The following is a 14,270-nucleotide window of genomic DNA, read 5'->3' on the forward strand; positions in this document are numbered from 1 at the left end:
TGCACAGATGGTAGCGATCAACGTTTGGATGGCTGCTGGTCTCTCAAGTGGTAGCGGCTTGCTTCTTCTTCTCTTCTGTCGGGACCCGTTGTCCCAGGTCTCTCTCTATGCCAAATCCCCTCCCCCCTTCCTTTCTAGTTAAAACCTGGTTCAGCACCCCAGGCAACTTCCTCACTCTCACTCTCTCTCTTCCCCTTGCTCGGGATATCCCCTTGCAAAAGAAAGCAATAAAACCCCACTCTTTCTCTCTCTCTTTCTCTTCCTCTCCTTCCCACTACTCCAAAGGAGAGGAATCACCTAAAACTCCAATCCTCTTTGGCTTCACCTGGTCTCTCCCTAACAACAACAACCATCCCCACCCACTTCTCCTTCTCCTTTTCTTCCCTTCCCCCAGTCTACACCCACCACCCCAAACCGGCGGCAGCTGTCCGAGCTTTCCACTCCCCTCTCGCCGGCCAGGCTCCCGCAAAGCCTTTCAGTCAGCCCACAGCACAACCTTCTGAGAAGCAAAGTCAATGGGGAAGCCAGGTTCACTTAACATCTGTGTTATTAACTTAACAGCTGCAGTGATTCACTTAACAACTGGGGTAAGAAAGATCACAAAATGGGACAAACCTCACTTAACAATGTCTCAGCACAGAAAGATTTTTTCATACAGCTACACACACATGCACACACATGCACACATACCCAAGCACACAACCTTCCCTCCCATGAGACTGACTTTCCACCATCATGGCAAGTGTTCAGGTGGTCCTCAACTTACAACCCCAACTGAGTCCAGAATTTCCATTGTTAAGCAAGGTGGTTATTAACTGAATCAGTGAGGAAGCCCAATTCATTTAATGACGCCGTGATTTACTAAACAGCTGCAGTGATTTGCTTAACAATAGTGTCAAAAGGGATCATAAAATTGGGCATCATTAAGTGAGTCGTGGCCAATTTTATGGTCCTTTTGGCCACTCTTGTTAAGCAAATTGCTGCAGCTGTTCAATAAATCAGGGCGTCATTAAATGAATTGGGCTTCCTGCGCTGACTTTTCTTCCAGAAGCTGGCTGGGAAGGTTACAAATAGCATTCATATGATCCTGGGATGCTGCAACTATCATAAACACATGCTGGTTGCCCAGTGTCCAAATTTTGATCATAATGAACATGGGGATGCTGTGACAACCATAAATGCGAGGACAGTCAAAAGTCACTTTTTTCAGTGTCCTTGTAACTTTGAGCAGTTGCTAAATGAATGGTTGTAAGTTGTGGATTACCTGGAAACAATTGCTTGACCACTGCTCCTCATCTTCATTAAGAAATATAAAACTTTTCATCCCATAATCCGTCTCTTGAACAATAGGCAAATCAAATCAAATAAGTCATGTCATCTCCCACCCGATTATCAATAAAACATCTCAACAGAGCCCTAAAAGGTTAACATTACTTAACATACATAAATCTCCACATTCCGCATCTCAACTCTTAGCTGTAACAAAATCCCATTTAAAAGGCCTGAGCAGGTCCCAATAGCCCAACATAAACAAAATAAAGGAAAATCAAAGTTTAAACATAACAAAAGGAGACCATTTCTCCTTTACACAAGACAAGCTCCACTGAACCAGTTCTGGCATAGTTCTTATCTGATCCTTGTCCAAGGAGATCACAAAGCAACACAAACTCCGGTGCTGCAGGATTAAGAAGGGGGAAAAAAATGGCTGATGCTGGCCTGCGATTCAAGGATCTATCCATGCCAGGGTGTTTATTTTTTCCAGTAGGTTTTTCCTCACTGAAAAGCAGAACACCCCTGGCTGGTGCTTATCCTGCCAGTGGCAACAGAGGGAAAAATTCTGAGTCTCTCTCTGAGAATTAGACGTTGTTACTTTCTGCTGATCGTAGAGGCACAATGGCTCAGTGGTTAAAGACACTGAGCTTGTCAACTGGAAAGCTGACAGCCCAGCTTGAGACCCAAACACCACCCGATGGTGTGAGCTTCTGTTATTCGCTCCAGTTCCTGCCCACCTAGCAGTTCAAAATCATGCAAATGTGAGTAGATAAATAGGTACCACTTCGGTGGGAAGGTAACAGTGTTCCATGCACCTTGGAGTACATTCATACAAGCCACATGACCATGGAAAGGGTCTTCGGACAACGCTGGCTCCTTCGGCTAAAAAACAGAGATGAGCATGACTGGACAGGGGAAACACCTTTACACCTTTACTTTCTGCTGAATCCTACTCATTGCTACTTTTCTTTAGAGTTTTGGGATTCCTCTGCCTCCACAGTGTCTGGTGGAATTTAAAGACTAGGAAGTAAAAAGACTCTCTGCGGATTTTACTCAGCTATTCGTTGCCAACTGTAGGGGGCAGTGCTTATCTCCGTTTCGAGGCTGTTGAGCCAGCGTTGTCTAAAGACATTTCCGTGGTCGCGTGGCCAACATGTCATCATGGAGCGCTGTTACCTTCCCACTGAAGTGGTACCCATTTATCTACTCGCATCTGCATGCTTTTGAACTGCTAGGTTGACAGGAGCTGGGGCCAGGATGGGAAAAGCTGGAGGAAGCTGGTAGACAAATTGCATTTTTCCTGCAAGGCAAAAAAGAGAGTGCCAGGTAGTCCCCAAATTATCACCATAAGCAAGCCTGGCCATCAGAGTCGTTAACTGGTGATGGTTGTAAAATGGATCACCTACCCAAGTTTACAATCTTTTTTTGCAGCAGGGGTCATTAAGTGAACGTTAGCCGCCCTGAGTCCTTCGGGAGATAGGGCGGCATATAAATCCCAATAATAAATAAATAAATAAATAAAGTGAACTAATGGCCTCCTATGGGGTGGTTTTACCGAAAACTAGAAGAAAATGCCTGTTTTGGGTGTGTGTGTCTGTGTGTGTGTAAAATCATAATAGAACATGCTTATGTGATTGTGGGACACTAGAAAGAGGCATAAATGCAAGCTGATCAAGCATCCAACACATAGTCACATGGCCAGGAGCCAGCCATCAGAACTTTGAATCTGGGTCATAAGTCCCTGTGGGGAGATTTATTATAACTTCAAATGGCTGCTAAGCAACTGGTCATAAGTTGAGGACTTTCCTATGCTCCTAAATGTCCAAGGATTTAATTCTCATTCATTTGGCGATTTGTCTTATATGGACCTCGGCTCCTGCTACTCATTCTTAGTTCAAAGTTTAATAGGGATTCACAATCTTTTAAAACGATGAAATATATTCATAACTTCATTTGTATTTTACTCTCTTATTCTTTTTGCTTCTCTTTTTATTCCTGTTGCTTTTTTTCTTAAAATGTCTAATAAAAATAAATCTCTACTATGTCATATATATATATGTCCATTTTAGCCAGGAGAAACATGGATGGTCACTTCTCATACAATAAAATAAAGGATGTTATTTGGGATGGAAGGTGGAAAGTAGTTTCTGCTATACCTGGCCATCTTTTCTCAATTCAGAGATTTTGAAAAGGGCAACACAGTCTTTGTCTTGGAGTAACACTGCCACCTGGTGGATGCTGTGGAAATAGACTAGTTTTCAATATATATTTTTTTAATTAAAGTTTAAAAAAAGGAAGCAAAAGCTAACAAGAAGGAATATAAGTAAAGAAAAGAAAGGGGGGAAAAACAAAGAAAAAGCCTAAAGTGCAAACAAGAAATAAGGAAAAGAAATTAAAAAAAGAAGTCACTTCCGATTTTCTTTACAGCAAATATAAGTACAAATATAAAATTCCCTTTTATTATGTGCTTTAAAAAAAAGTCTTCGTATTAACCTTTTTCTTAACTAATCAAGCCATAATTAATTTCATAACTTTTCAATATTTTTTTTAAATTTGAAGCATTGATACTTTGCTCTTTGACATGAATGGCTCCCCAATTCACGGGGGAAAAAAAATCAGGGCTTTCCAGTCAGCTATAAATAAAATCTTTTCTCTAATCAAGCAAGTCAATTTAGCATTGTCTGCCAGTTCCATCACCTTCCTATCTTGTGGATAGTGCTAGAACCTTTCCGTTTTTGAGCATATAATATTTTTTTCTTGCCTCCTTGCTAAGCAAAGAAAATGACTGGCCCAAGGTCATTCAGCCAGGCTTCATGGTTAAGGCAGGACTAGAACTCCCAGTCGCCTGGTGATTGGGCCAAACTTACCCAAGTAGCTTTCATGCCTATGGCAGGACTAGAACTCACCGTTTCTTGTCCGTAGGCTGATGGGATCAGCATACAAATGCTATGGTTCTTTCTTTTCTTTCTTTTTTTAATGCCTTTGAATCAGGGTTGACTCTTGGCTACTGCCTGGACAGGTCCCTGCAGTTTTGTTAGCAAAATTGTAGAAGTAGCTTGACAATGGTCAACTTCCAATCTCAGAAGGCTATAAAGCCTTTTAATTCCTGGGCTGAATCCCAGCAAATTCAAACCAATCAACTTTATTTTGGCTTTCTTTAACAACCTCTCCCCAACTCACTAGAGCACCAAAGCATTTGGGATTGCCTGCTTTGGAAAGGCTGTCAAGGAAAAGAGCAAAGAAGGCAGTTTTTAAGCTGTTTGGGTCTCTTTAATTTTTGCCAAATGCCCGGCATTTAAAAGAAAAGACCTAGGGCAGGGGTTAGTGAGTGAGGAATTCTGGGAGTTGAAGTCCACAAGTCATAAAAGGGCCAAGTTTGAAGACCCCTGCCCTACGGCCTTGCAAAGGGTTGTTTCAAATCAATGGGGAATCGTTTAATAGAGAACTGTGTTTCTCAACCTTGACAACTTGAAGATGTGTGGACTTTGATTCCCAGAATTCCCCAGCCAGCAAGGAATTCTGGGAGTCGAAGTCCACACTTTTTCAAGGTGCCAGGGTTCAGCCATGCTGTTTTAGAGTAATTCCCCTCAGCTACTGTGGTAATAAAAACAAGGAAGGTGGGTTCTTTTCTAAGGAACACCCTGTGATCATGTAGGCAGGCTTAACCCTCAGTAAGGATTTTTAAAAAGCTGGATCCCTGCAGCGTATAGGTTGTCCTTGACTTACAACAGTTAGTGACGGTTCAAAAAAAAGTGATTTATGAGCGATTTTCACACTTGGAAGTATTGCAGCATCCCCATGTTCACATGATCAGAATTCAGATGCTTAGCAACTGGCTCATATTTATGAAGGATGAGGCGTCCCGGGGTCATGTGCAGAATGCGGCCGCGCGAGTTCTGATGGGGGCTTCCCGGTACTCCCATGTAACACCTCTACTCCGCGAGCTGCATTGGCTTCCGGTTGCCCTTCGGGTGAGATTCAAGGTGCTGGTGATGACCTATAAAGCCCTAAATGGCATGGGTCCGGGTTATCTGAGGGAACACCTGCTGCCGGCATCAAGCTCCCTTCGTCCTGTGCGCTCCCACATTTTTATTTTATTTTTATTTTAATTCCATTTACATCCCGCCCTTCTCCGAAGACTCAGGGCGGCTTACAAGCTTAGCAGTAGCCTTCATTCTATGTATATGCCTGCTTATTAGGGCTTTCACACAAACCCCCAAGCGGCATTATTACAAAGTCAGCTTATTGCCCCCAACAATCTGGGTCCTCATTTTACCTACCTCGGAAGGATGGAAGGCTGAGTCAACCTTGAGCCTGGTGGGACTCGAACCTGCACTAATTGCAGGCAGCTGGTGTTACTTAAGGAGGCATTAGCCCACTGCTCCACCAAGGCTCACAGGGAGGGCCTTCTCAGGATACCGCCGGTTAGGGAATGCCGGCGGGTTATTCCTAGGGGAAGAGCGTTCTCTGTGGACGTGCCTGCCCTCTGGAATGATTTACCCGTGGAACTTAGGACCGCCCCCGATCTGCGTTCGTTTCGCCGGGACCTGAAAACCTGGTTTTTCGATCTATCAGGCCTGGACTGAAGGGGTTTTAGCTTTTTAAATGTTGTTTTAATTGGGCTTAATTAATTCAATGTATTTTAATTCTATATTATTTTTATATTGTATTTTATGCTGCCCTGTAAACCGCCCTGAGTCCTTCGGGAATAGGGCGGTATAGAAATTTAATAATAAATAAAAATAAATAAATAAATAAAATGTGATCCCCTTTTGCAACCTTCTGACAAGCAAAGTCAACGGGGAAGCCAGATGCACGTAACAACCAGGTTACTAACTTAAAAGCTGCAGTGATTCACTTAACAGCTGTGGCAAGAAAAGTTATTAAAATGGGGCAAAACCCACCGAACAACTGTCTCACTTAGCAACAAAAATGTTGGGTTCAGTTGTGGTCGTACGTTTGAGGATTACCTCTAAAGCGACTGGGTTTTTAATCTGAAGCATCGATACTTTGCTCTTTGACCTGAACGGCTCTCCAAAGATGAGGATGATACAAAGGAAACTAGCTTAATATTGCCTCCTCGTATTTCCTCAAACTAAGGTTGTCTGGATGAGGGCTACTGAATCTAGCAGAACCCGACACGTTTGAAGGATACCAAGTCTGAATCACAGAAATGCACCTGTGCATTTAGAAGATTCTAAATTCAGATTTTGCTCCTGTTCTCTCTCTCTCTCTCTCTCTCTCTCTCTCTCTCTCTCTCTCTCTCTCTCTCTCTCTCTCTCTTTTTTTTTTTTTCCTTTGGCAAGAATTGGCCAATAACTCTGGGATGCAGCCCTTGCAAGTCCACCATTCTTTTTCAGAAGATGGGGTTCTTCTGAAATTTGACGTGTTTTTCTCCTTCACACTCACGTCACCCTGCTGGGATGATCTTGAGAGCGAATTCTTTTCTAAAATATCAAAAAAGCATAGGAACATATTGAAATCATTTCCTTTGGGAAGGCGTTTTTCCAAACACAAAATGAGAGAGAGAGAAAAAAAATCTTGCTTAAGCTTACATGTTTTGGCTGCGTTATTATATGGAAGAACTTAAATGGACCAAGATTTTTTTTGGGGGGGATATTTATGTGATCCTCACTAGAGCCATAGATGGGGCAAAGTGTTTCAACTCAAAATTTCCACTAACCAAAAATAATTTTAGTGATCATTTGGGACTTTTTCCTACATAAAAAATATTTTTAAAAGTTTTCTTAGCTCTTCCGTATGCCAACTTGGATGGACTTAATTCCACCAATGGCAACAGTCTCTCCTTCTGTTGGCATTTGATTTACTGAAGTGGTTTTATATTAGTTGAAGGATTAAAAATTAGCCTGGGCCAAACCTTTGAAAACATTATGAAGTTGTAGCATAAGATATAATATATTCATTATAATGAAACATTATGATTAAGAGGAATACAGAGGCGAAGGAAAAGGAAAAATAAAATCATTATGGTTGCTATTATTATTGTGCTTAGCCTGCCTTTCTCCCTAGAAAAAAATGAAACTTCAGATTCCTCTACAATTTTTTTCTTTAAAAAGTTTCTTAAACAGAAGCCATTACAGGAAATGAGTTTCAATTTTGCACTACTGAACAGAAACACAAAATATTCCCCTCTGTACACCATTGTCCGGCATGCTAATTCTTGTTGTTTTTAAGGGACTTTGATTTCTACAGCTAATTTGTGACACTCCTGAATGTTGTCATTTACAGATGGAGAAACCAATAATGTTGACATTTGGGAGTTGAGTCTTGAGTTGTCATGTCACCATGTAGAAATCTTGCTAAGCCTTCAAATTGTCTGAGAGAGATTCAAGTCTATAGATACGTCAAATTCAGAGTTATGTATGTAAAACATTTCAAACTCAAAAGATTATTCTCAGCTTAAAGCCCACATGTTTTGAGATCAGAACAGTGTCAGAAAAATTCCAATATGTTGAGTCTTTGATGTTCTCAGAGCTTGGTTATTTTCTTGCCAATGTTTCATTACTGGGTTAGGTCAAAACCAATCAAACAACTGAGTTCAGAGACTATCAAGAACCCAACTGATCAATCTTGAACTACATACGTTTTCTCCTTGTTGGACCTTCCAATAAAATAAGGTCCCTGTGACCCGTTTCACACTTGAAGCCACTGTTTTGAGCTCAAAATGGTTCTAAATATTTTCCACGACCTCAGAACTTTTTGAAGAATCGTCTTGCTCTAGAAAGTTTTGCTTTGGCAGCAAATTCTCTCAAGACTTGCAGCAAAGGGCCCTCCTGGGTCAAGAAGAGAGTTGAGGACCGCCTCTCTCTGCAGGCCAAAGCTTGCCTTGACTTCTGCCAAAATGCTCAGCCTGCCCTGAGTGACTGTCTTTCATCTCTTCACAGATATGCCTCCACTGCTGTCAATGGACCTCAAGGGGGAACCTGGACCACCAGGAAAGCCAGGCCCGAGAGGACCACCTGGCCCGCCAGGCTATCCAGGCAAACCGGGCACCGGCAAACCAGGACTTCATGGGCAACCTGGGCCTGCTGGGCCCCCTGGCTTTTCTGGCATCGGGAAACCGGGCCTTCCAGGACTTCCGGGCAAGGCTGGCATGAAGGGGATGCCAGGGCCGGCAGGGGAGACTGGCCTGCGAGGAGAGCAAGGTCCCCGGGGTTGGCCAGGGCCACCGGGATTGCCTGGGCCTGCTGGACTCTCTGTGAATGGAAAACCAGGCCCAAGTGGGAACCCGGGGCTCCCTGGATTCCGGGGAGAACCTGGGCCCAAAGGAGAACCCGGCCTGCGAGGCGAGCGTGGAGCAAAGGGCGAGAATGGCATGGGGAAGCCTGGACTGACGGGCCCCCGAGGGAATGAGGGACTACCTGGCCCTGCAGGGCCCCCGGGGCCTCCCGGCCTTGGAAAACCTGGCCTGGATGGGTTGCCTGGGGCTCCGGGAAGCAAAGGGGACTTGGGGCTTCCGGGTGAACCAGGGCTGAGTGGACAACCTGGGCTCATGGGCCCTCGTGGCCCTCCAGGTGTGGATGGCACTGGACTGCCCGGCGTAGCTGGCATGCCGGGTTTGCCAGGCCCTTTGGGCCCAAAGGGCGAACCCGGCCTACGTGGCCTTCCCGGGCTGCCTGGCCCTACAGGGTATGGGAAACCAGGGCTCCCTGGCTTAAAGGGGGACCGTGGGCAACCAGGAGTGACAGGAATAATTGGTGACAAAGGCGAGCCTGGGATGGATGGAGAGCCAGGGGAGATGGGGCCCCCTGGCCTGGTTGGGGGCCCTGGCCCTCAGGGCATCATGGGTTTGCCAGGCAAGCATGGGCTCCCTGGTGCAAAAGGTGAAGTAGGGCCAAGTGGGCCTATAGGACCCCCAGGCCTGCGGGGAGACCAGGGGCCCAATGGTTTTATGGGCAAGCCGGGCATTCCCGGGGAGAGAGGGCTCCCTGGGGCCACAGGGATGCCTGGCCCAATAGGCCCCAAGGGGGAAGCTGGCTTCATGGGGCTTCCCGGGACCCCAGGCCCTTCTGGGCCCCATGGGATAAAGGGAGACTCTGGGATCCCGGGCCAACCAGGCCTCAGAGGCCCTTCAGGAATACCAGGTTTACAAGGCCCCTCTGGTCCCATGGGGCCCCAAGGTTTGATGGGCTTGAAAGGTGAGCCTGGCCCCCCAGGGGCCCCTGGAATCAGCAGAGTCGGAGAGCCAGGCATGATAGGTCCTGCTGGCCCTCCGGGGGTTCCTGGCAACCCTGGGATCACTGGGCTCCCGGGGCCCCCAGGCCCCCCCGGGGCCCCAGGAGTCTCCCCTGCCAGAGATTATCAGGGTCACCACTTGCCCGATGGAAACGTTGAGGGAGCAGTGCTGGGGAACGGCAAGTCCGGGAAACCCCAGTTTGGGCGAGGGGAACTCTCTGCCCAGATGTTGCCGGCTTTCACCGCCATCCTGAGTTCACCCTTCCCAGCCTCAGGAATGCCCGTAAAATTCGACAGGACTTTGTACAACGGGCAGAATGGCTATAACCCAGTAACGGGCATCTTCACTTGCCCCATTTCTGGCATCTATTACTTTGCCTATCACGTCCACGTGAAAGGAACCAACGTCTGGGTGGCCCTTTACAAAAACAACGTGCCGGCCACCTATACTTACGACGAGTACAAAAAAGGCTATTTAGACCAAGCGTCGGGCAGCGCCGTGCTCGAACTCAAAGAAAACGACCAAGTCTGGATCCAGATGCCATCAGACCAAGCCAACGGTCTGTACTCCACCGAATACATCCATTCTTCTTTTTCCGGATTCCTTCTCTGTCCCACATAACGGCTGTTTGGGAGTAGCTCCTTTCTCCCCTTGAGTCATAAACTTGTCTTTTTTGGAAAAAAAATGTTTTAAAAAAATAGGAAAGTCACTGGGAAGGATGGTGCGAGCCACGATCACCTTGACCCAGCCAAGGAGAGCATCCGGGAGAGAGAACCGTTGCTGCTGGACCGTCTGGGGATTCGGAATCTGATTTATCCTTACGACGGCATGGCATGGCAAGCCCACAGATGCTGCCCATCATGTCTTTGGGGCCCCTGAAAGTCAGAAGGGGTTGGGAAAGCTGTGCCAACAACAGTCACCTTTAGCATTGTGGGATTTATTTTCTTTTCTTTTTTTTAATCAGCTTAAAGGCACCGTCTTCTGTTGTTTAGCTCTTTTAAAATGTGGTTTCCGTCGTCGCCTGAGGCATAACGAAGACCCAGAAGGGTGAATTATGAAATTGTGAAATGCTTTGCTTTAAGCATCTTTTACGCAAGGCTCTGTGTATCTTTAAAGCATCCCGTTCGATGTTTATTATGGGAAAAGGGACGCCAAAGGAACTCTTATTTCAAAGCCATACAGAGACTTCTAAAATCAACTGGAAAAAAGTAGGACTCCTTAAATCATGCGTTTTAATAGCCCATGGGTAAAATAAACCGGTCAAACGTCCGTCAGATGTAAGGCAGTAGTTGTACAATGGGCAGATTGTTGACGAAGGTGGCCGTAGCAAACTCCCTAAAATATATGATATCTTTGTTTTAAAGTCAAATTCTTGGTTTCCCTTCAGTGTAATTTCCACGGTGGTGCTAAGTAATATTTTCTTAATATTAGCTGTTTTAAAAGATATTTTGAGTAGTGCAATATCCTTTTTAAAAAGGTGCGAAGTTTAGCCTTGGGGTTTTTGCAGTGTTTTTTTTTTAAAGTAACCATCTGTACCCTTTAAATACAAAAAAAGAGGGTTTTGTCATCAGAAGCAATAGTAGCACATGAAAAATACGCTAAGGATCCCTTTCTGCATAAATTATGGAGAATATAGCTGGATTTGATTCACTATTTTTTTTTACAGATCCAGAAATGGCCAGAACAGCTTAGTATGTTTTTCAAATTTATTATAAACATATACATTTGAACAACTCAACTGCAACAACAATTGCAATCAAGGCTGAATTTGTTGACAAACATTCTAGGTTGACAAGAGTGAAAAACACACCTTGGACTGTAAAAACAGCAGCAAAAGAAAAATGCTGGGGGATAAAAATATTTGGGTTATCTGCTATTTAAAATATTCTACCAACTGTCTTTTTTTTTTCTTTAATCCTTTTTTTTTTAAAAAAAAAAAAAGCAACCTTGAACTGATTTGTCTGGTTAGGTACAACTGAAGAACAGGCTAATGATTCTAATTCCATCTGGTTGTTTTCTAAATCCCTGAAGTTGACAGTAATACTAATAGCACACTCTAGTACTTGCAACGTCTTTATTTTCACCTTGGTTTCCCTCAGGCTAAAATTGAAGGGACACATTTTCTCCGTGCCTAATATTCAGAGGCCAATTTTAGAGGCTTGTTTTTTTAAAGGCTGAATTTTAGACTTCTTGTTTTAAGTGTATTTTCCTGTGGAGAACAGCCTTTCGGTCCTACTCCTAACCCCCGTTCGCTCAAAGACAATACGTCACCGTTTAGCAAAATATGAAGTGGAAAACAATGAAGTATTCCAAGAGCAGAAGAGAATCACATAAATCCAGGTTTTTGCTCTCTCTAGGTGCCCGAAATATCATTTATTTATAGCATAGCTCTACTGCACATAAAATCTATTTTCCTATGTATACAGGTAGTCCTTGACTTATGACCGCAAATGAGCCCAAACTTTTCTGAGGCTAAGACAGTTGTTAAGGGATTTTTGCCCCCTCTTGCGACCTTCCATGCCACAGTTGTTAAGTGAAACACTGCAGTTGTTAATTTAATTTAATTTAATATTTGCATTTGTATACCGCCCTTTCCCTGAGGACTCAGGGCGGTTTACAGGGAATTAAAAATCAAAACATACAAAAGTTAAAACCAATTTAAAAAGCATTAAATTCACCCTGTACATTAAAACCCCAGTTAAAATTTTCCCCTCAGCCTGGGCCCGAGAGCTCAAAGAGCCAGGTCTTCAGGCCCCGGCGGAATGATCGAAGGTCGGGAGCAGTTGTTAAGTGAATGTTGCTTCCCTATTGACGTTGCTTGTCAGGAGGTTGCAAAAACCGATCACGTGACCCCAGGACGTGGCAACTGTCACAAATACATGCCAGTTGCATTCAAGCATTCAAATTTTGATCACGTGACCATTAGGGACGCTGCAACGGTCGTAAATGCGAAAGATGGTCATAAGTCACTTTTTTTTCAGTGCCATTGTAACTTCGAATGGTCACGAAATGAATGGTTGTTAAGTCAAGGACTACCTGTATTTCTCATTTGTGTGCCGACAGGACCCAGAGCAGAGTCAGTAGACAACATTTTCTCCAAATTCAAAAAAATAGGGAAAAGGTTTCCGAAGTTTTACAACCTGGTTATTCTTTTCTCATACGAAGCACGACCTTTCTGTATGTAAGCATTATAAACGTAACAAAAAAAAGAAAGCAGCCATCACATGCAGGACGATGAAGCGTGGGCTGGGGAGGCTAATTAGCAAACCATCCTTAGTTTATCTTTGTTGACATATACAGCATCTAATCTTTTTGTCAGAAAAGATTGGGTTTTCCCATTTGGGAGAACTTGTGGGAAATGAGTTTCAATCCGCCGAAAAGGCAGGCCTGGAACGTCCTTACAACCTGCATCTTCACATACCATTGAGATGTCCTTAAACAAAAAAAAAATTGTGCTAGTATCTTTGTTTCTACTATATAGAGGATTTTTTTGTTTTGTAAATACTTATGTTACATGCACTGTTCATAGTAAATCTGTTTTGAAATGCACTCTTGTTTTGTGATCAGAAAACTGGCCTTCACTTCTGAACCGAAATTAAAGTAATTGACTGTATTGATCCAACTTCAATAAATCTTATTTTACAGAGATTTGTATTTCCAGTAATCAACTGCAAACATAGGTACCTATCTTGGCAACTTGCCTACAGAGCAACCCACCTTTAGGCCCATACATTGTGAAAGAAAAAAAAAAGCAGATGGCTTCCAAGCCAACAGTCATGCAATTATCTCTCTAGTTAAAGGCCAGATTTGATTGCACGCTTGGGCTAGTCCTTGGGATTCTTTTGGTTAATCAAAGCAAAGAGTGAAAAACAATTTCAGGGCAGTCAACCTTTTGGTAATTAATTTGTTCAGGCCAGGAGAAAGCCAAATCTAGACACCTGACCTGGCTTGTCCCAATTTTTTAAAAATCTCTTTATGATTCTCTTGACCACCTTTCCCCCCCCCCCCCCCGCCCCGGGTCTACATGGACTAACAATACTTTTGGCCTGAAATCTTCTGTGAAAGGAGGCTTTTTTAATGAAATGAAAAACATCACTTTGAATCTCTCTCTGCCTCAATAAGAGAAATTAAGGGGAACTGGAGTGCCATTGCTCCTTTCCGAGGGCTGAGAGGGACTGGCCCAAGGTCACCCAGTTGGATTGTGCTCAAGATGGGACTAGAACTCACAATCTCCTAGTTCCTAGTCCAGGGCCTTAATTACTACACCAAAGCAGCTTTCATTATAGGGTTACAGTAACAGAATCCTGCAACTCTGAAGGTGCCTGTCCCCTCCCAGCCTTTATCCTAAACAAAAATGGAGAGGGTCCAGTCTGGTAACACTTGCTCACATTCCGACCCTCTCTCGGGCTGAGATTTCCTATCTGACATTGCCTTAGTTGCAGCTATTCCTCAAAGCAGCCCATTTCATCTGATAAGTCCAGAATCAGAGAGATAAGCCACACACCGATGTTGATCTTTGAAGTGATCTAGATCCCCACCTTCAGGAAGCCCAGGAGAGCCACAAGCTTTGTGGCTTTGTTCCATTGAGAGGATTCCCCCATCCTTCTTCCCTACGACAGTTGGAGGATCCATCTAACCCCGATCTGTGAGAACCAAAACTGTGCTTAGGCGCTCCACAGCTGCAAAGCAAAGGTAAATTTGGGGCTGTGCTTGGTGCTCTCTGAGCTGGGTTGTTTTCTTGCAGACGTTTCAATACTCAGCTAGGTAACTTCATCAGTGTCAATAGGGAGTGGGTTGATTT

General features: G+C 44.2%; 1 protein-coding gene across 2 annotated transcripts in view; it reads left to right on the top strand.

The window, feature by feature from the left end:
- COL8A2 (collagen type VIII alpha 2 chain) overlaps nucleotides 1-13,108 on the top strand; it is a 46,520-nt gene extending 33,412 nt beyond the window's left edge. For both annotated transcript variants that reach the window (XM_081334304.1, XM_081334305.1), the window contains one exon: nucleotides 8,178-13,108. In XM_081334304.1, coding sequence (XP_081190430.1) covers nucleotides 8,178-10,090 — 1,913 coding nt within the window. In that variant the 3' untranslated portion in view covers nucleotides 10,091-13,108. The remainder of the gene's footprint in view (nucleotides 1-8,177) is intronic.
- Nucleotides 13,109-14,270: the final 1,162 nt, after the last annotated feature.

This window comes from Vipera berus (assembly GCF_964194415.1).
Source record: "Vipera berus genome assembly, chromosome: 9".
Taxonomy (NCBI): domain Eukaryota; kingdom Metazoa; phylum Chordata; class Lepidosauria; order Squamata; family Viperidae; genus Vipera; species Vipera berus.